Raw genomic sequence first — 22,320 nt, 5'->3', positions numbered from 1 at the left:
ACTCCTAGCAAAGGGAGATACGGAACCTGAACCGGACATCTCCTGTAATCCCCACAAGATTTCCAGTGGAGGGTTTGGGACCCCAACCCAGCCACATAACCTTTGACCTACAATTTGCCCGGTCTATGAGATATGCTGGGACAAGGGTGTGAGAAATTATGGGAGTGGCCAACTGGTGATTGGTCCAGAATGAGACCCACACCATGAGAGTGAGCCCACCCCTGACACTGCCTGGAGAGTCATGACCCAGAGGCTGGACAGCCTAGAGACCTGGACAGAACCAAACATCACAGGCAGGGAAAAGAAAAGGCAACGAAAGGATTCCTAATAATACTCGCTGTACTCAGAGATGGTGCCTAGCCCAATCATCGTCAGAGAGGCTTTATCCAACAACTGATGGAAACGGATGCAGAGACCCACATTAGGTGGAGCTCGGGGAATCCTGGGGAGGATGGGGAGGAAGGATTATGGGAGCCGGAGGGACCAAGGATACCACAAAAACTGCCACAGAATGAACTAACCTCGGTACATAGGGGCTCACAGAGACCAAACATGGGCCTCTGCACATAGGTCACAGTTGTGTAGCTTGCTCTTCTTATGAGACGCCTAGCAATGGGATCAGGGCTGTATCTGACGCTGTTACTTGCTTTGGGGACCATTTTCTCCTCATCCAGCCTTAATAGGAGAGGAGGTGCCTATCTAATCTTACTGAAACTTGATATGTCATGGCTGGATGATAGACAAGGGAGGCCTGCCCGTTGCTGAAGAGAAAGGAGGAGGAGTGGATGTGGGTGGGGGAGGAGGAGAAAAGTGATTGGGCTGGGAAACTAATTAATTAATAAGAAAATAGAAATAGTTTTTTTGTTGCTTTTTTTTTTTTTAAAAAAAAAAGGAGAACCACAGAAAGCATTTGTTCACAGAGCCGGCAGCTTCCCTCCCTCCCTCCCTCCCTCCCTCCCTCCCTCCCTCCCTCCCTCCCTTCTTCCCTCCCTCCCTCCCTTCCTCCCTCCCTCCCTTCTTCCCTCCCTCCCTCCCTTCCTCCCTCCCTCCCTCCTTCCCTCCCTCCCTCCCTCCCTCCCTTCCTTTTTCCCTCCCTCCCTCCCTCCCTCCCTCCCTCCCTCCCTCCCTCCCTCCTTCCCTCCCTTTCTCCCTCCCTCCCTTCTTGCTTCCCTCCCTCCCTCCCTCCCTCCTTCCCTCCCTTCTTCTCTCCCTCCTTCTCTCCCTCCCTCCCACCCAAGCACTCTGGTCCTACTCGGCCTCCAGCTGTTACTGGCACCTGGAAATCTGATCCCGAGGTGAAGCATCCTCTGTGGTTGACTGTTGCAGTCCTGGGGGTGGAAGCCAGGCCCTCTCCCGTGGCCATAAGCTGAGAGAGCTGCAGACTCGGTGTCTACTGCGAGGTGGTCATTCCTGGGCTGGAGGAGCTTGTGTAGAGGGAGCCTTTGCATCTCGAACCCACAGCAAGCTTGATGGCACTCCTTACCTGTGCCATCTGGGAATTTGAGATTACTGAACAGCTCAAGAAATAGAAAGCTGGGCCGGTGGTGGTGGCGCACACCTTTAATCTCAGCACTTGGGAGGCAGAGACAGGCGGATCTCTGTAAGTTCAAGGCCAGCCTGGTCTACAGAGCGAGTTCCAGGAGAGGCTCCAAAAGCAGCTACAGAGAAATCCTGTCTCAAAAAACCAAAAAAGAAAAAGAAAGAAAGAAACAGAGAACTGAACAAGTCTTTGGGTCTTCCCTTCCTTCAGAAAACCAAATTCCAGATACCTGCACTTAGCTATTCACGGCTCAAGAGGCAGGTGTGGGCTAGGAATCCAGCAAGCAGAGGCGTGACCATTCCCACCCACCTTTTCCAGGTGCACTGAGTGTGGAGTCTTCCTCCCCAGGAAGAAGCTTCTTGGGGTTGGGTTTTCTCTGTCTCTTGGTTTAAGAGTGACAGCCTAAGTCTCCGCCCTGGTTTTTAAGGGGAAATCTCCTTCCAGCTATAAAGCCTCAAAGCATCCAACCCCTTACTTCCAGTGGAGGCGGTGGCTAACTGGGGGTGTTCCCTCATTAGGAAGGGACCCTCAGAGTGCGTGATGGGTCTCGGATACTTTCCAGCCCTGCAAGATTTTCAGCCGGTAGTGTTAAGAATATTTCTTTTTTTAATATTTATTTATTTATTTATTATGTATACAATATTCTGTCTGTATGTATGTCTGCAGGCCAGAAGAGGGCACCAGACCTCATTACAGATGGTTGTGAGCCACCATGTGGTTGCCGGGAATTGAACTCAGGACCTTTGGAAGAGCAGGCAATGCTCTTAACCACTGAGCCATCTCTCCAGCCCCAGGAATATTTCTTTTTTTTAAATTTATTTATTTATCATGTATACAGTGTTCTGTCTGTCTGTATGCTTGCTAGCCAGAAGAGGACATCAGATCTCATTACAGATGGTTGTGAGCCACCATATGGTTTCTGGGAATTGAACTCAGGACCTCTGGAAGAGCAGTCACTGCTCTTAACCTCTGAGCCATCTCTCCAGCCCGGAATATTTCTTAATATTAGCTCCCTGCCGACGCAAAAATTCCCAATCAAGCCGAATCAAAACAAGTCAAATTAAGAAATATCTAGGTTTAATGGGAGATCTGTGCTCTCGGGTGGCCCCGAGGGGGAAACTGGAAAGCTGCAGAAATGCAACCCCCAGGAGGAAGAAAGGGAGACCACGTGTTTCTCTTTGGGGAGATCACTTAAATACCCTGGGGAGTGGTCCAGGGAGGGGTCAGGACCTGGCATGCTGGGATTTGGAGTCCAGACCAGATCTGGGGACTGGGATAGATGAGAGGGGCTGGGGTGGGACCTACGTTCCCAACTTGACAGGGAGTATGACTTTGAGTTGAGATCTTCTCAAATCTTGGACAAGAGATCCCAAGAAACATAACAGGGCTGCTTGCTGAATTCATTTCCTGCCACAGACAGAACTGTATGCTGGGAATGACAAGACCAAGCAGTAAGGAAAGGGAATACAATAGCTCTACCCTGCCAGCACGGGGAGGCCCAAGGCTACAAGGTACTAACCGGAGGGAAGCTGGCTTGGGTGTTTTATAAGGCCCCTGGGTCCTATTTAAATATCCCACCCCACCGAACCACCAGTGTTGTCCCGTGGTTTCCTTTCCCAAGGTAATGTCTTCCTGTAAGGAGAATCCCTCTCCCTACAGTCTCAGGGAGTCAGCTTTTCCTCAGCTACCTACATCCCTCCAACTCTCTTTTCAGACAGACAGTTTCTAGTAATAGACCCTGTCCCTCAAAATAAGATGACAGTACTGCGGTTGACCTCTGACCTCCACATGCATGTGCACACACTATATACAGGCCCATGTGGGCACACACGTGCACACACACACACATACACACACACCTAAGTTAAAATGAGAGGACAGCCCCGAGTAGCCCCACCTGTGCTCTCAGCCCTTCATAGAAACAGCTGTCTCACTAGAGTGAGGCCCATTGTAGAGACCCTCACGATAGGTGAGAATAGATTGAGCAGGCAAGTGGGGTGACCATGCCAACAAGCAGGGAGTTTTTGATAAATGTCTTGTTAGGTGACAGACATCCTGTTGGTGTGAAATTGGGTTGGCTTTTCCTGGTGTGCTGTTCTAGCTCCAGGTGGGTTAAACACCTCCATTGTCTCTTACATCCTCTTCATTACTGAGACCTGAACCCCAGGCCTGGCGCAGGGGCACAAGAATGTCTGCCACTAAACTATACCCCATCTGTAGCATGAGGGGCCGGCTTATTGGGGTTTCTGTCCCGCCCAATACCCCACAGCTGGCAAGCCCCCCAAAAAAAATCACACACAGAACTCCATAAGATTATAAACTGATTGACCCATTAGCTCAATCTTCTTATTAACTAATTTTACATCTTACGGTAACCCATAATTCTTGTCTGTGTTAGCCATGTGGCTCAGTACCTTTTCCAGCTGTCAGCTCACATGTTGCATTCTTCAGGAATGGAGGAGGGAGCTTCCTACTTCCCAGAATACTCCCATTCTCTTTGCTCCACCTCTACTTCCTGTCTGGTTTTCCTGCCTATACTTCCTGCCTGGCCAATCAGCATTTATTTAAAATATGATTGACAGAATACAGACAATTCTCCCACACCACCCATCCTAAAATGCTCCCCCACCAGCCCGGGGAGTGATAGGTCCTTGGCGAAGTAAAACAAACAGAATTTATAAGCATAGTCTTTTTTTATGAGTGAGCGCTTGACCTGCATGTATTTATGTGCACCATGCATGTGCCTGGTGCCCTTGAAGTCCAGAAGAGGGCATTGAATCCCCTGGAATTGCCACCAAATTGCTGGGAACCAAATATCTCCTGGAATAACAGCCTGTGCTCTTTACTATTGGGCCATCTCTCCCACCCCCACAATTATATCTCTTACAGAAACTACTTCCTAACATCTTAAAGTGAGAAGACATTAACAGGTGTCTTGAAGGAAGGCGTCAAACCCAAGAAACTGCAAATTTCTCAAGATTCATAAATGCTCCAAGCTCCACAATAAACATTTTGCCTAGCATGGTAATTTGAATGAAAATGGCCCCCATAAACTCATAGGGAATGACAGGACAGGTGTGACCTCATTGGAGGAAGTGTGTTGCTGGGGGTGGGCTTTGGGAGTTCCAAAGCTCAAGCCAGGCCCAGTGGTTCACTTTCTCTTCTTGCTGCCTACCAATCCAGAGATCCAGATGTAGAACTCTTGGCTTCTTCACCCCTACCACCTCTGCCTGTATGCCACCATGCTTCCCACAATAGTGGATTAAACCTCTGAACCTGTAAGCCAGCCCCAATTAAATGCTTTCTTTAAAGGTTGCTATGATCGGGGTGTTTCTTTACAGCAACAGAAACCCTAAGACATTCAATAATGCCTCTACTGAAGAGTACGGTGAAAGTTGCCCTTTTTTTTTTCCTCTTTTTTTTTTTTTTTTGAGACAGAGTTTCTGTAGCTTTGGAGCCTGTTCTGGAACTAGCTTTTGTAGATCAGGTTGGCCTCAAACTCAAAGAGATCTTTCTCTGTGTTGGAGGAAGTCGCTTGTTGGTTCCCAGCTGCTCAGACCCGAAATAATCACACAGAAACTGTGTTAATTAAATCACTGCTTGGCCCATTAGCTCTAGCTTCTTATTGGCTAATTCTTACATATTAATTTGACCCATCTCTGTTCATCTGTGCATCACCACGAGGTTGTGGCCTACCAGTAAAGTTTCAGCACATCTGTCTCCAGTGGCACTCCATGGCTTTCCCCTCACTCTGCCTCGTTTCTCCCAGCATTCAGAACCCACTGTCTAGTCTACTGTGATTTGCTGTGCTGAATATAGGAGGCCCAAGAGGAAGACCTGTTTCCAGTAATGGCTGGCTTCCCCTTCTTCAAACAGGTCAGGGTTGCCTAATGAGGATGTCTGTATGTCTCAAGCATTTTTTGGAACTGGACATCTTTATGGCTTGAAATTTTATTACAGAGTTTTATAAATAGCCCTTGTTGAGTTAGTAAAGCTTGTTCCCATGGCAGCGTTGGACCAGCTTTCTTATGAATGAACAGTAAGGAAGTGAGACCAAGGAACAGAGTTTTACCAGCACTGAAAGTCCATGATTTCACAGGGATGCTTGAGCTCAGCTCCCATCAATAGTTGACAGATTGTGTATGCACATATGCACATGCATTTGTGTTCATACCAGAGGACAACCCTGGCTGTCATGAGAGGATGGATTGTGTATGCACATGTGTTCACATGTGGAAGTCAGAGGAACCTTGAATGTCATGACAGGACATTTGTGAGCATATTCCAAAGATGGTTAATAATGTCCTTATGTATTAGTCAGGGTTCTCGAGAGGAACAGAACTGATGGAGTATGTGTGTGTGCATGCACACACATGTGCATATGTGTGTGTGATTTATTGGCGTAGTTTACAGGCTGTGGTCCAACTAGTCCAGCAATGACTATTTGCCAACACAAAGGCAAAAAAATCCTTTGCCTCAGTCTATGAGGCTGGATGTCTCAGCTGGTCTTTAGTACATGCCAGAGTCTCAAAGAAGTAGGCTTTAGTGCCAGTGAAGGAATGGGCTTGCCACCGAAGACTGAGGCCAAGCAGGCAGAAAGAGAAAGCTTTCTTCTTCCATGTCCTTAATATAGGCTGCCAGCAGATGTGGCCCAGATTCAAGGTAGGTCTTCTCACTTCAAATGATTTAATTAAAAAAAAAATCCCAGGGGCTGGGGAGATGGCTCAGCAGTTAAGAGCATTGCCTGCTCTTCCAAAGGTCCTGAGTTCAATTCCCAGCAACCACATAGTGGCTCACAACCATCTGTAATGATGTCTGGTGCCCTCTTCTGGCCTTCAGGCATACACACAGACAGAATATTATATACATAATAAATAAATAAATATTAAAAAAGAATCCCACACAGGTGTTACCAAGCCACTTGGGTTTTAGTTAATTCCTGATGTAGTCAAATTGACAAGCAAAAACAGCCATCACACCTTGTTATATTTTTCCCCCTTACATATTCAATGCCTTGACTTGGGAGTTTCTAGGGTGTCATGAAGCACTTTGAAGAGTCTCATGCCACACTGTCAGCACTCAAAGCTAAAGTTATACATATTAAGTAACTGGTAAAAATAAAAAACTATGCTATGATAAACCCCGAAATCCTGAAATTAGAGGATGGGATGTCTTCAGAAAGGAACAAGGGAGCACTTCTCACAGGCAGTGGCCTCACAGGCGGGTGTGCTTCCAGTTTGCTGCCTGATTGCTGGGGTGCAGATGGTACCCATGTGGATGAGGCTGGAACTGTCCCACAGGATTGTGATGAATCAAGCCAACACTCAGTGCAGTCTCTGGCACAGAGGAGACTGTCCAAGGTTTTCCTTGGACGTTGTTTGTAGACAGGATCTCTCGTGTCCCAGGCTGGCTGTGTAGATGAGTGTAACATGAGGGCCGGCTTGTTGGGGTTTCTGTCCCTCCTGGTACCCCAACAGCCGGCAAGCAACAAAGAAAATCACACACAGGACTCCATAAGGTTATAAACTGATTGGCCCATTTGGTCAGGCTACTTATTAGTTCTTATGACTTATCTTAACCCATTATTCTGATCTATGTTAGCCACACGGGCTCAGTACCTTTTTCAGCTGTCAGCTTACATGTTGCCTCTTCGGTGGTCTGCACAGGAGTGGCAGAGGAACTTTCTTGTTTCCCAGAATTCTCCTGTTCTCATTGCATCACCTCTACTTCCTGTCTGGTTTTCCTGCCTATACTTCCTGCCTGGCCAATCAGCGTTTTATTAAAATATGATTGACAGAATACAGACAATTCTCCCACATCAGATGAGGATGAACTTGAACTCCTAATCCTCCAACCTGTACTTACCAGGTGCTGGGATTACAGGCATTCATTCATCACCCCACTGAATTTATGGAGTTGCATGTTCTTCTTTAATCATTTGAAAGTTATTATTATCATCATTATTATTATTAATATTAATATGTGATAGGTGTTTTGTCTACATGTATAGCTGTAAATCATTTGCACACCTTGTGCCTGTGGAGACCAGATGAGGGTGTCAGATGCCCTGAATCTGGAGTCACAGATGGTTGTGAGCCACCATGTGTGTGTTAAGAACTGAACAAGGTTCTTTCTCTCTCTCTCCACAGTTTCTCTGACTGATGGGGGATTCCCCTCTGTATGCTGTGAATATCATTGGTTAATAAAGAAACTGCTTTGGGCCTATAGCAGAGCTATAGGGGAACAGAGCTAGATGGGGAAAACTAGACTGAATGCTGGGAGAAAGGAGGCAGAGTCAGAGAGAAGCCATGGAGCTGCTGTCCAGAGACAGATGTGCTGAAACTTTGTTGGTAGACCACAACCTCGTGGTGATACATAGATTGATGGAGATGGGTTAAATTAATATGTAAGGGCTAGTCAATAAGTAGCTAGAACTGATTTAAATAATACAGTTTCTGTGTGATTATTTCGGGTCTGAGCTGCCGAGCAACAAGCAGCCTCCTCCAACATCCGGAACTTGCTTTTCAGATCTGGTTGGCCTCTAACTCCCAGAGATTTACCTGCCTCTGCCTCCTGAATGCTGGGATTAAAGGTATGTGCCACCACAGTCTGACATTCTGGAAGTGCTTTTAACTGCTGAACCATCTCTCCAGCCCCCTCTTTAACTGTTTGATTCTCCTTGGACTTCAAGAGTAGGGAGCATGAACAGAGACCTCTTAAACCATAAACTGAGATTAAGTTCTCCTGCCCACAAGCTGCTCATCCCAGTTTTTGTTATAACCATGGAAACTGGAGAAACAATAGCTGGTTTGACTGTACCATCTTTTTTAGGGATGGTGGGGATTATAACGCACAATAAATGTCAAAGAAAAAGGCATTTCACTGACTCCTTTACATTTATTGAGGAGGTAGGGAAGGGTGGCAGAAGGGTCACAGGAGAATTACCTACAGGGAAAAGGTAAGGGGGAGGGGTCTGCGGGGCTGTGCAGGAATGCAGTGACTGCCTCTGTAGGCGAAGAGGAGAGGGCGCATCTGTAAGTACCTGGTGCGAGTCCTGTAATAAAACCTACCTTCATGAATGGTTACAGTGGAATACTACCTGCTGCATTCATACGTGCTTCTAGATTTTTCTATATACAGTATATGATCACTTTTTATAAATGTACAGCTCGGTGGGGTGGGGGAGATCTTTCTTATTATAAGCACAGCGTTAAACATAAAACCAACATGGGCCAGCCACATTATAACCAAAGACCAAGAGAAAGCAAGACCAACAGCCTAGCATCCAGCTCCTTCCCCACCAGCAGTCTTAGTGGCCCTGGCTCCCGCGGGCTCTGAGGAAGACCTGTCCTTGGCATTGACACACGAGTGCCTGTTCACACCAAGTCTGGCCTCCAGAGGGCAGGCCCTCCCTGAAGGAGGGTTAGCAGAGAGGAATGTATCAGGTGTGGAAGAGGAAGGAATAAAATGTGCTCTTCAACCAAAGGCACTTGTCAAGAGTGGCCACCTGCTGTCCCCTGGATCTGGGGAGTGAACTAGGGGCTGTGGGTTAGATCCCCGCCCGCCCTAGCGAGCAAGGGGCCCCTGCTACTCTCACCAGATTTAAATATAATAAATAAATCTTAGTGGGTGGTTGTTTTTGCACTCCTGGGGATTAGGCTACCGTTTAGGGTTATCTATGGAGTGACATTCCTTGTTCCACATCCAAGTTTGTCTATGTCTTCCATGGGAAAAGGTGCTAGCTCACTGTGGATCAGAAGGGAAGACCCCAGGAAGTCCCCTCCCCAGTCCACGCTTAGAGCTTCTCCGTCTGCACATCAGTCTCTGGGCGCTTCAGATCTTGGTGACATAGTTGTTGGGAAACAGGCCCTGCTTGCCTCGTAGTCTACCCGTCCACCAACCGGAAGGATCTGTGGAGGCAAATGGATCAGGTGAGTGTGGGCCACACCCCTGCTCCCGTGGGCTCAAGTGACTGCTGCTGGTCACACTCCTGCTCCCGTGGGCTCAAGTGACTTGTGGGTCACACCCCTGCTCCCGTGGGCTCAAGTGACTTGTGGGCCACACCCCTGCTCCCATGGGTTCAAGTGACTGCAGGCCACACCCCTGCTCCTGTGGGCTCAAGTGACTTGTGGGCCACACCCCTACTCCTGTGCGCTCAAGTGACTTGGTTCTATTTACAGTTCCTTGCTTCTGTGTTTTATTTCATTGTGAAAGTTTCTTGTACAGAATGAGCTGCTCCAGGGCTGAGGATACAGCTCTGCTGATAGAGATATGGTGCTTTGCCTACTATTCATGAAGTCTTAGGGTTCTATTCCCAGCACTGTATGAATCAGCATGGTGGCACACGCTTGTAAACCCAGCACTAAGAAAGCAGAAGTAGGAAGAACAGAAGTTTAAGGCCAGCTTTGGCTAAAAGAGACCCTGTCTAAAAAAGAAAAAAAAATCTGACAGTAATCCCTTTAAACAGAGAGGGAACCAGGAGGTGGTGATGCACGCTTTTAACCCCAGCACTCTGGAGGCAGAGGCAGGTGGATCACTGAGTTTGAGGCCAGCCTGGTCTACAGAGTGAGTTCCAGGACAGTCAGGGTTACACAGAGAAACTATGCCTCATGGGGAAAAAAAACAAATAAACAAACAAAAAAGCAAAAAAAAAAAGAAAGAAAGAAAGAAAAAGAGAAAGAAAGAAAGAAAGAAAGGAAGGAAGGAAGGAAGGAAAGAAAGAAAGAAAGAAAGAAAGAAAGAAAGAAAGAAAGAAAGAAAGAAAGAAAACCAAATGACAACAAAAACAGTATGGAAATGTACCACCAGTTGTATCCTCTTTAACTAGGAAGCCTGTAGAACACATGTGAACCTTGTAGGATCCACCCTGGCCAGGGCAAAGCAAGCCTGCCTAGGGTCAGCAGGGTGCAGGATGACTCAGGCCCTGCTACCCTGTCTCTCTTTCTCACCTCTCCCAACCCCGCCTCCCAGTCTGTTCTGGGAGAACTGGTTCTGCCTCAGCCCTGGGCACTCCTTCCCATCCTCACTCATCTCCCGGGACCAGATACTTCTCAGCTCAGTTCTTTATGATGTTTTCCTATTTCAGTAGTTTAGTTTGTTGTTATTTTCCAGACAGGGTCTCCTGTAGCCCAGGCTAGCCTCAAACTTCCTATATAACAGCAGATAACTTGAACTTCTGGTTCCCCTGCCTCCGCCTCCAGAGTTCTGGGATCTCAGGCAGGTGCCAGCATATCTTGCTTGATGCAGTGCAGGACATCAAATTCAAGGCCTTGAGCTAGAAGATACTTTACCAACTAAGCTATGTCCTTGCCAACACCTAGAATTGTCTAGCTTCTCAGATTTCTACAATTTTGGGAGATCCTTTCCACATGATTAGGAACAAAACTCTGTCATATTTCTAGGACATTTTTCTTTTTTTAAAATACACGTAAATATTTATTTGGATTTATATCTTGGTTTGGTGGAATGAAGAACAAATCTAAAGTAATGATTTTGAAGTCAGGAGTGAAGGATTGGGATGATTGCTGCCAATCGTCTCCACTTATTTCCTCAGAACGAGAATATTTACAGGAACTATGTCGGGTACTTATTTCCCCCGCGTGTGGATGTGGCATCTCCATTCCCACCACAGGGACAAAACTCACAAGGTTCGGAAGATTAAGTTTGTGGTTACTCATTTAGTGGGAAAACGACCTGAACTGATGTGAATTTGTCTGGGAACTTTCCTCCAACTGAGTGTGAACATTCAGTGTAGCACATCATAGATGTGTATGTGTTTATATGATGTTACGAATATACACTTGTACATAACCCGTCCTTCCTTAAAAGGGGCATTAGAAAAAAAAAGTCTCAATGGACCTAATAGCCCAGGCCCACAAACCAATTACTGGAGAAGCTGAGGCTGGAGGATCATGAGTCTGAACTTGCGCCTGGCTAGAGTGAGTTCAAGACCAGCCTAGATAACTTAGTGACACTCCATACTAAAATAAAAAGTTCAAAGAGGACCGAGAGCACAGCCCAATGGTAGAGTGCTTGCCTAGCATACACAAGGCCTTGAATTCAATCCCTGACATTGCAAAAGGCTTTGATCAAACAGTTTGAGGCCTGGCTTACCTCTGTCTACACTAGTGGTTCCCAACCTTCCTAATGCCACAACCCTTTAATACAGTTCCTTATGCCGTGGTGACCCCCAACCATAATATTATTTTCATTGCTACATCATAACTGTGATTGTGATACTGCTATGAATTGTAATGTAAATGTCTGATACACAGGATACCTGATATGCAACCTCTGTGAAAAGGTCATTTGATCCCTGAAGGGATCATGACCTACAGGTTGAGGAAACACTGGTCTACACACTTCTGATAAGGGAGCCCATGAACCCCCTGCATGTTCTTTGGGAGGCTGTTACAGCCAGTCACACACTTACCTTCTTTAATAATATCAATGACGTCATTGGCATTGAAGCTGAGTTCGTCTGTGTCCTGAGCGTCGTAGGCATACAAAGCCTTGCACTGTGGCACCTGAGGCTTGGGCTTAGGCTGGGGCTTCGGTCTGCCCCCTGCTGGGGGAGGCCGACTGGTTGTTTGTCTTCGGACTCTGTGGAGAGAGAGCAGGACCACGTGAGACAAGGACACCTCGAAGAGGCAGCAGTGTTTTTTTGGTGGCTGCAGCAAGCACCTTTCCCGCTGAGCCATCTTGCCAGCCTTCATACCAGGTTGCCCCAGTTCGCCTTTCACAGTGTTTCTAAGGTGCATGATTCCAACTTGTTTCTATGAGTGAGCTCTTTCTTGAGACACGATCTCATGTTTTCCAGACTCCTCAAACTCACTACATAGCCAAGGATGACCTTGAACTTCTTCTGATCTTCCACATTCTAAGGACTGGGATTAGGGACAGGAACGCACACCATCACATCTTCATGGCCTCATTCATGCTAAGCAAGCATTCTGCTAACTGAGCTACGTTCCCAGTCCTAGGAGTGAGACTTTAAACTTGCATCTGGAACAGTTATTTCGTATGTTTAGTAAGAGCACGTTTTAGGAAGGACAGGGAAAGCAAGAAAACGTGTTCCCCGCTTTGCTTACTGCTAATCCAAAGCAAAGCTGACAAAGGGAACTTAGGTTATGACTTTTCCAGCAGAGTCTCGGAGAAGGGAGAACAGTGGGATGCCGCCAAGTCTGACAGCCTGAGTGTGATTCCCGAGCCCCACATGGTGGAAGGAACTGACTCTCAAAAACTGTCCTCTGACCTCCACACACGCACCACAATGTATGCATACTTACACATACACTAACAGATACATGTAACCACAGGTGCGCATACCTACACTACACTAACAGATACATGTAACCACAGGTGCGCATACCTACACTACACTAACAGATACATGTAACCAACAAGAGAAGGGTCTGAGGTAAGTATCAACATGGGAAGGACTGTCTCTTTGGCCTAGCCATATCAACTCACACCTATAAGAATAGAGAATAAAGGGGACAGCCTTACAGAAAGACTCGTCATTCCATTTTTGATCCATGCTTTCAAGAGGCCACAGCCTTGGGCTTGCTGAGCTCCTGGGATGACAGGCAGATGTGTCCTAGATGTCATGAGCTTGCTGCATCAGGCGGGAGGGGGATGGGGTAGGCACTGCATGAACCTTGTCTCTGTCCCCAGGCCTGTGGAAAGCAGCCGACCCCAGGATAGCTCCAACTCTTCATCTCAGGCCATCATACACTTTTGTCTCACGACAGACTAATTCAGGGATCTTTACAATGACATCATCTCACACCCAGCATCCATTGGACATCTCTGAGAAGTGCTTACTCCTGGCCAGCAAGCAAGTTTTTGATTAAACGCCTATATATATTGGGCATGTGTCAGCATTTGGCCAGGAAGAACCCTTAGCCAGGACTAATCATCTGCTTTCCCAGCAACAAGAAATGCAGGGGGAGGGGGGAAACGGGGTGGACATCAAGCACCTCAGGAAGGAGAGAGGAAGCCTACAGCCTGGAAGTTCACAGGGCATGATGGGGAGCTTATGTGCACAGATGCCCACATACCTGGGTTCACAAACCCCACCTCTAGAGACTTGTACAAGGAAATTCAGTCTCCTACATCCAAAGGGGGGGGGATATTGTCCTTAGGGCTGAGTGGTGAAAGCCTGGTGGGGAAGAAGTGTCCAAGGATACTGGGGTGTATCACACTCCTCTGTGGAAGGATTCTGAGGGAGGGAGAAAGTGGGGAGACGAGACAATCGATCTACATGGGCAGCTGGAACCACTACATAGTCTTCTTGTTGTTGTTCATTACTGTTTTGAGACAGTGCCTGTACTTGAATTCAGAGTGCAGCTAAGGAACAGGGAAGCCTCTGCTGACCAAGAGCCCACTGTCACTAGGGTTGAGTGGACTGGGGACCTGGAAGCTGAACAGAGCACAGCCAGTCACAACAGCCCTTACCCAGGCTAGCTTAGAAAAAGCCCCAACAGCCTGGGAAACCCAGCCAATTTTTTTTGTGTCACTAGGTGGCAATGCTGCATAATAAATATGGAGAACTAATGGCTTTCAACACACTGCCAGAAATTGATTAATGAGGTCTTTTAGGTACCAGGAGCTGGCCACTCCCAGCCAGGGTGACTGCCAACTCAGTACAGAAGGGCCCCTGAGCAGAGCTGGCTCAGTCCCCATCAGAGCTGATGGCTTAAACTTCCAGGAATTGTGTCAAATACTTGTGAAACACAGTTATTAAAAATTAAATCTTACAAACTTAACAATTAAATTAGCAAAGGAAATAAATATGCAAGCTTTGTCCCTTCAGAACCATTTTTCGGTCCCTGCTCTGGAGGTTAGGCAAGTCTGTTACTGATGTGAAGTGGAAACACTGTAACTCGGTGTGACTGCCAAGCCAGCCCCCTTCGGTGTAGCCATGCTGGAGGCCTGACACAAGGCCACGGTATGTGTATTGACCACGTCTTAGCTCACTTCCTACTGCTGCCGTGAAACATTGACCAAAGCAACTTGGGGATTCTTGGCTTACTTGTCCTGGTTACAGTTCATCACAAAGGGAAGTCTGGGGAGAACTCTCAGGGACTGGAGCGGAGACCACGGAAGAATACTGCTTACTAGTGTGTTCATTTGCTTTCGGATATAACCCAGGACCTAGGGGTAGTGCATCCATCATTAAACAAGGTGATGCTCCACAGATTTGCCCACAGGTAAATCTGAAGGAGGCAATTCCTCAGTGGAGGTCCATCTTCCCAGGTAAACCTAGCTTGTGTCAAGTTGTCAAAACCTAAGCCACATCCCCCAGGAACCGGCAATTGTTGCAATCTAGGCAATTTTATTTGGTCTTGTTGCTCACCAGCAAGACAGTGCTCAGGAGACCCTTCCAATAACAGCCAGATTCATCCTGATCTGAAAACGTTTCCCTGCGGTTGGGGAGAGAACCCTGGTTTGGTTCCCAGCACCCACAGGCTGACTCACAACTGTCTGTGACTCTAGTCCCTGGGGATCTGACACTCTCTTCTGGCTTTTGAGAGTTCAAGGCACACATATGGTGCACAGACACACATCCAGGCAAAACAACTATATACATAAAATAAGATAAAAGTTAAAATGTTTTCCAGAGTGAAGCTTGGCAGCACACGCCTGTAATTCCAGCACCCTGAAGCTGAGGCGGGAAAATCTCCAGGAGCTCAAGGTCAGACTGAGACAAATCAGGTCTCAAATCAAATAAAACAAACAGCAGGCTTTCTCCCCACTTGTTCTGAACTGGCTGTCCAAGGTTTGGGTGACTTTGGTCCCTCTGCTACTTTGTGCTGTTTGTATTTCTAATTACTGCCCCTCTCATCTGCCTGGCCCATTCCATGTTACAAAGGCAGGTCCTCCACTGGGAAGATGGGGACTGACTGCAGTGAGAATCTCAGTTTAATAACATAGTTTCTATCCCTGCTGATACTGCAATCGTCAAAATCTTCCTTTGTCTATGGGCCTATCTGTATCTGTGCAGACGCATGTTAGTATATAGCTGTAAAACTACCAAACAAATCTAATATCTGATTCTATGTACTTTCCTTAATTAAAAAATTTTACATTATGTACTGTGTGTGTTGAGGGGATGTACACCATAGCATTTGTGGAGGTCAGAGGGCAGTTTGCTGGAGAAGGTTTTCTTATTCTACCAAGGGGATCCAGGGGACCAGAATCAGGTCAGCAGGCTGGGTAGCAAGCACATTTACCTGCAGAGCCATCTTGTTGCTGCTCTATTTAATTAAAAAAAGAATTTTATGTATATGGGTGCTTTGTCTGCATGTATGCCTGTGTGCCATGTGTGAGCTTGATGCCCTTGAAAGCCGAGAGGCACTGGATTCTCCGGAAATGGAATTACAGATGGCTGTGAGCTGCCGGGTGAGTGCTGAGAACAGAACTCAGGACCTCAGGAAGAACAGCAAGTGTTCTTAATAGCTAACCCATCTCACTAGTCCCATATGTAATTTTCTTTTTACAAAGAAACTCAGCTTTCTTGTTGTGACTTGATGGCCCCTTCAGTCCAGGCCATTTGCATACGTCGCTTTGTGTCTTTTGTCCCTCAACACTATGAATGTGTGAAGAATTGACTTAACTTCTCTCTCTCTCACTCTCTCTCTCTTTTATTTTTTATTTTTTTGAGCAGGGCATTTTACTCAAGTATAATCACACTCTAACCCAGAACGCAATTCATTTTTCCTAAGGAAATATGCACAGCACATCTGAGTTGCATGCTGAGAAATTACCCTGCAAGGTGAATCCTACATTGGTGGCTGGTGAAGACCACGGTGCAGGAACTGAGATCAAAGCCGGTTGGCATTCAGGGCCTCGTAGACTGCTGGGGGAATTCAACTGAGAAACAAAAACCTAACTAGCATCAAACATCTCCAAACTGAGGACTAGTCGATACCCCTATCCTGGTCCTTAGGATGTGGGTGTGATGATGACCAGAGATGAAGCTGTTCTGTGAATGGTCCTTAGGATGTGGGTGTGATGACGACCAGAGATGAAGCTGTTCTGTGAATGGTCCTTAGGATGTGGGTGTGATGATGATCAGAGATGAAGCTGCTCTATGAAGCACATGGGATACAGGGCAGGAAGGAATTTGTGACTTTAAGTTGTCCAGACTGAGTGCAATGCCTAGTGACAGCTGCAGTGTCCTTGTACCAGTGTGCTCTGCCTCTGCTCCGTACCATAACTGTACAGTTAGTCCACAGTGTACTAGGGAGTGTTCCCTTGCCTAACTCCCTAGGAACAAATACAAAAGAATGTGGTAGAGAACTTGCTTAGAGTGTTTCTGGGCTTGATTCCTAGAACCACAGAAGAACAGCTCCCCCCAACTCAGGCTGCATTGTGCTTTGTTATATATTTAATCCTCTAATCTTCAAGAAAACCCAGAAGGGGAGGCTTTTCACTTATTATCCATTTTTAAAAGTTTAATTAATCAATTAATTTGCCAGGGAGAGTGTAATGCCTGCCAGGGCTTGTGAGTGGAGGTCAGAGGACACATTTCGGGGCGGGGGGGGGGGGTCTATTCTCTCCTACCATGTGGGTCCTAGGGATCAAACACAGGTCCCCAGGCTTGGTGACAAATACCCTGATCAGCTGAATCATCTCACCAGTTCTCAATTATTGGCATCTTATTCTCCCCATTATACACATGAAAACACCAAGGCACACAAGCTAAGCGGCAGGCACGAGCTGCCCAACAAGCATGGTTCAGTATGTTTGATGGGTGAAAACAAAAGGAACATATGAACCAGACTCCCACCCCATCCTTCCAACTACTTTCTGTGACCTTTCTGAGCCGCTCCCATCATTCCCAAGGTGGGTTTGCAAGGGAGGGCTGGGGATGAAGCTTTTGAATATCACTGCTTTTGTTCTGCAGATGTGAAATGTGGGTCTTGAATTTCCAAGAAGGAAAAGAATAGAGCCTTATTGTATTGGCTTTAGAAATCACGTTCTGCTCCAAAGGCTGAAACCATAGATGTTACTGGAAGTATGAGAGCGGGTGCCAGGAATTCCTAAGACCTGGAGTCAGCTTGAGCCAGGTTCCGGCTGCTCCTGTAGACTGTAGATTGAGAATATTGCTATTGGACGCTTGCTGGACATTTTAAGTCTTCTGAAAATATGCCTCTTTAGGAGAGTACTGCCTGACAGGAGACTTTCAGGCAGCACTTACAGCTTTCTAGTGATCCCTCCTTTCCTGCGTGGTGGGAAGCCCTGCCACCCAGCACCTGCCCTACCATTCTGTTGCCATGACTTCTAGTTTGCTTAACCTCTGGAGCATCTTTGGAAGCTCCTGTAGCCATTCTCTCACGAAACAGAACAGGGGATTAAAAATGACAACAGACATTTCCAGCCTCGGCTTCAAATCTTCCGCAATGGACTGTCCGCAGATCACATTACAGTGTCCACAGGAAAAGCTGCCCAGCACATGAAGCCAGGTCAAGAGTCGCTAGGAATCAGGGTGAAGGTGCGGAAAGGCTCTGTGATTGTTGCAGAGTCAGCCTTCTTCTCTTGAGATCAGGGCAGATCTTTTGAGACCGGGTCTCACTGTGTAGCTCTGACTGGCCTAGAACTCACTACGTAGACCAGGCTGGCCTGAAACTCAGAGACCTACCTGCCTCTGCTTCCTGAGTGCTGGTATTAAAGGTGTGCACTGCCATGATCAGGTGTGCGTGGGGGAAACAAAACAAACAAACAATCAAAACAAAACAAAACAAAAAAAACAATCTCGGGGCAGATCTTTACCCCGAAAGCATCACTAACGCTTAGTGTCATCTGAAGAACGATGACAACCGTGGTGGCACTCACGTGCAGGGATGCCACAGAACCAAGGTGGAGAAGCTTGAGGGGCTGAGGATGTAGCTCAGGGGTAAAGCAGTTGTTTAGCATGTGTAGGGGTTGGGTTCCATCCCCAACACTACAGAAAAAGGAAAAAAGCAAAAGGAGGAAGAGAGGCAGGGGAGGAGACAGAAAGACAGACAGACAGACAGACAACAGACTTTGTTGGAATGATAACTAATTTAGTGAACTTCTTGCTTTCTCCCAAACCAACTGGCTAAATGGAAATTAACTAATGCTTCCCTGAATAAGCTTGAGGTGCTAATGACACCATTTGATATCAGCCACAGTACAAGCTCCCAAAGAAATGAAGATTGTGCAAAATGCATCTGTGCAGAAAAAGATCCCTTAGGGGTTGGGGGAGGCAAAGAAACGAGAAGCCCAGGATGTGGAGGACCAAGGAGGAGGTCCTCCCTGTGGTGGTCCAGGTCTAGGCTGGTAAATTCAAGGCGAGCCTTTGGCACTTTGATCTCAATAGGAATCCTCATCCTTGTGGAGACAGTACAAGTTTGAGGTTCTCTTTGGCTCCAACACAGCTTGTCTTTTGGCAAAGAGAAACTGTTAAATTTAGGTAACCATGAGTCTCCTGAAATGCCACAGCCAAGTTCTCTGCCACATTAGAAAATGAATTTTCAAGTTTGTGTTGTAGAAAATAAATGCTAGGTTCCTAATTCCTATTCCCTTGTTTGCATGTGCGTTTTATGTATGGACGCCACCCAAATGCAGTGTCCTGGAAGCCAAAAGAGGGTGTCTAATCACCCTAGAAGAGCTAAGGGGGTTGTGAGTGCTGGGAACTGAACACAGGTCATCTGTGAAAGCAGTCAGTGTTCTTAACCACTGAACCATCTCTCCCCTGTACCATCCCCTTTTCCTGCCTCCTATGCTTTTCTTTCTTTCTTTAGAGACAGGTCCTGGTCTTTAGCTGAAGTTGGCCTGGAACTCAAACTATAGCAGTCCTTTTGCCCCATCCTCCGAAGTGCTGGAATTGAAGGCAGGAGCCACCACGTTCAGCTAAATTCCTACGTTTTAAGGACTGTCTGCAAAGCACGTTTAGGTGTGTAATGAGAAGACGGGCTAGAATTCTTGCGACTATCGAACTTGGTGTGCTAAGGGCAGAGTATACATGTGTCAGGCAGGAAAATCACATTGCCTGTTGGACAGTGGTGAAGCTTCCTTCCTCCCAGCCTCCCAGCCGGTCTCCAAGATGCAGCGTGTGTACACATGGGCCCGGAGGCAGGGGAGGGTGTGATAAGACTTCAACAGGGCTGGAAGGGAGCAGCCTTGGTGAAGACCCAGCGTTCCCACATTGCCTACTTTTGGCTGACAGATGCTCCCGGCTGGCCCATATGCAAGTCTGCAACTTGCAAGGCAGGCTGAAAAGATGGTGCTGCTTGCCAAAACCAAAGCAAATAGGAAGCCAGCAGACAGAGTGAGGAGACTTGGAGGGCGGCTGCTTATAATTCTCTGCCTACTTTAGAACACAAAATGGGGGCCAGGAACAGTCTCGGGGCTGTTTTAGTGATGCTGGGGCATATGAACAGCATCTGAATCGCGTGAAAAGCCCATGACCATAACAGTACTTTCCCAGCCCACCATTCTGTGAACCTTATCAATTGGACACCAGCTGCCCTTTAGATTTCTGGGCACCACGTTTGGTGAATGGCATCACACGGTCTGGGAACTTGGTAGAAATGTACCTGGGAGAACACCTCAGTTGGTACTTGGCTTATGAAATGAGCAGGAGGACCTGGGTGCAGATAACCAGCACCCATGCCAAAAGTTGGATGTGGCAGTGTGTGTAATCCCAACACTGGGGAGGTGGAGAGTGAAGGATTGCTGAGGCGGACTAGACAATCGGTGAGCTATAGGCTCAGCGAGAGACTGCATCTCAAATAACAATGGGGTAAGAAAGTGGATGACACCTGAAGCCCACACATGTGTCACATACACACACACACACACACACACACACACACACACACACACCCCACACACACGTTCACTGCCACAGTCAAATTTTAAGAGAGAGGAGGGGAGGCAAGCCCTTCAGAGAATTCTGGTTAACAATAGGATTTGAGAACCATAGCTGGAAGCTGAACCAGTCAACACAACTGGGTCATGAGAATCCGTGGGACACAGCTATTTACATAAAAGAAGGGAGCATGTACTCTATTAATGGCCTCCTGTCTGTAGCCCAAAGGAAAGGATAAGTTAAGTCTTGATAGGGAGCACTCAGGAGGCAGAGGCAGGTGGATCTCTGAGCTTGAGGCCAGCTTGGTCTACAGATCGAGCTCCAGGACAGCCTGGGTTACATGGAGAAACCCTGTCTCAAAAACAAAATGAAAACAAAACAAAAAGTCAACTTAACTCAGAGTCATCTGAGAAGAAGAAACCTCAGTTGGAGAATTGAATTGATCAAATTAGCCTGTGGTCATCTCTGTGAGAAATGGTCTTGATTAATAATTGATGTGGTAAGCTGGGTGGTGGCGGCTCACCTTTAATCCCAGCACTTGGGAGGATGGGCTACAGAGTGAGTACCAGGACAGCTAGGGCTACACAAAGAAACCCTGTCTCAAACAAACAAATAAACAAACAAACAAAATCAATGTGGGAGAGCTCAGCCCACTTTGGGTGGCAGTATCCCTATGCAGATGGGCCAAGTTGACAATGAAATCTTATTGGGACACTTTATATTAGACTTGCCACGTACCTTCCCCAAGCTTCAGTTTCCTTGTGTAGACTTAAGTGATACCAACATGCTCACAGGCATGTTGGGAGAAGGAGAAGTATTTTATACATACTATCCTTACCATGGCACTTGTATGCAGCAGACAACTCAGTCAGTAGCTGCTTAGCCATGATGACTGTTGAGGGGCTAGGACATGTCTTTCACTGGGTCCCAAGTCCACCCTCCTGGCAGAGACCCCTCACCGGTCTTGCACCTGACTCCAGTGCTTTCCCTGCTACCATACAGGCCATTTCTAACTTCCTGTTTCTAACTGGGGTTCCTTTGAAGCTGAGCTAGCTGAGGCTCCTCCCCTCTTCAGGCTGAACAACCAGGCTCCTTCTCGACTAGGGAGACTCAGGCTCTTGTGAGGCTTTCGAGACCGATATGCTTAAACAAACAGCCACATCTCATAGGACATGAGGATGTGATGCTTTTTAAAATGTTTTTGGGAGATACACTTATTTTCCTTTGTGTAGATGTGTGTGCGCAGCACATTATGACAGGTGTGCATATGTCTGTCTGTCTATGCACGTCACATTATGTCCTAGTGCAGGTTCAAGCCAGAGGGGTGTGGCAGGAAATTCCTGAAACTGACCAGATTCCCTAGGGTCCCTAAAGAATAGAAGTTGAGAGTCCCTGGGATAGAAGAAAACTGAGTTGCAAAGATGACTCTCGGAGGGGAGCAGAGCTACCAAGAAGACCCAGAGAAGCTGCCAGGCAAAGAAGACTCTGAGACCAGACCAGCTGCCTGGAAGAAGCAGAAACCAGCTGAGCTGCCTGGAGGTTGACCAGAGACACCTGGAAAGGACACCCTCCGACCTGCTGAGCCGCCTGCAGGCTGTGCAGTGTGCTCCAGGTTTCTGAGCTATCACTGATGCTGGGGTGGGTCTTGGTGATGCAGCTGCCTTTGAGTTATTTCTGCTCCTGTAGGTAACCCCTCACTCCTACCTGTACGTAACCCCCAAAACACTCATGGCTTCATCAAGTTGGACTTTGGTGGTGTGCATACTTTGGTCTGCCATGGGTTCCCTGTCAGGGGGTGAGTAGACATGTGTGCTACATCTCCCCAGGAAATGTTTTGTCATACAACAGTCATATGCTGACATGTGTGTGTATTTTGAACGGAACCCAGGTCCACAAAGACAGTAAGTGTTCTTAACTGCTGAGCCATTTCTTCCCC

The 22,320-nt window shown here is 47.2% G+C and overlaps 1 protein-coding gene across 1 annotated transcript in view; it reads right to left on the bottom strand.

Moving 5' to 3' along the window:
• Window positions 1-8,417: 8,417 nt before the first annotated feature.
• Myo1e (myosin IE) overlaps window positions 8,418-22,320 on the bottom strand; it is a 197,219-nt gene continuing 183,316 nt past the window's right edge. The window contains exons 27-28 of the mRNA XM_048423271.3: window positions 11,973-12,142; window positions 8,418-9,450 (exon numbers count right to left, since the gene is read on the bottom strand). Coding sequence (XP_048279228.3) covers window positions 9,374-9,450; window positions 11,973-12,142 — 247 coding nt within the window. The 3' untranslated portion in view covers window positions 8,418-9,373. The remainder of the gene's footprint in view (window positions 9,451-11,972; window positions 12,143-22,320) is intronic.

Source organism: Myodes glareolus, chromosome 4, assembly GCF_982192425.1.
Source record: "Myodes glareolus chromosome 4, mMyoGla1.1, whole genome shotgun sequence".
NCBI classification, from domain to species: domain Eukaryota; kingdom Metazoa; phylum Chordata; class Mammalia; order Rodentia; family Cricetidae; genus Myodes; species Myodes glareolus.
This window is presented reverse-complemented; position numbering and strand designations above follow the sequence as displayed.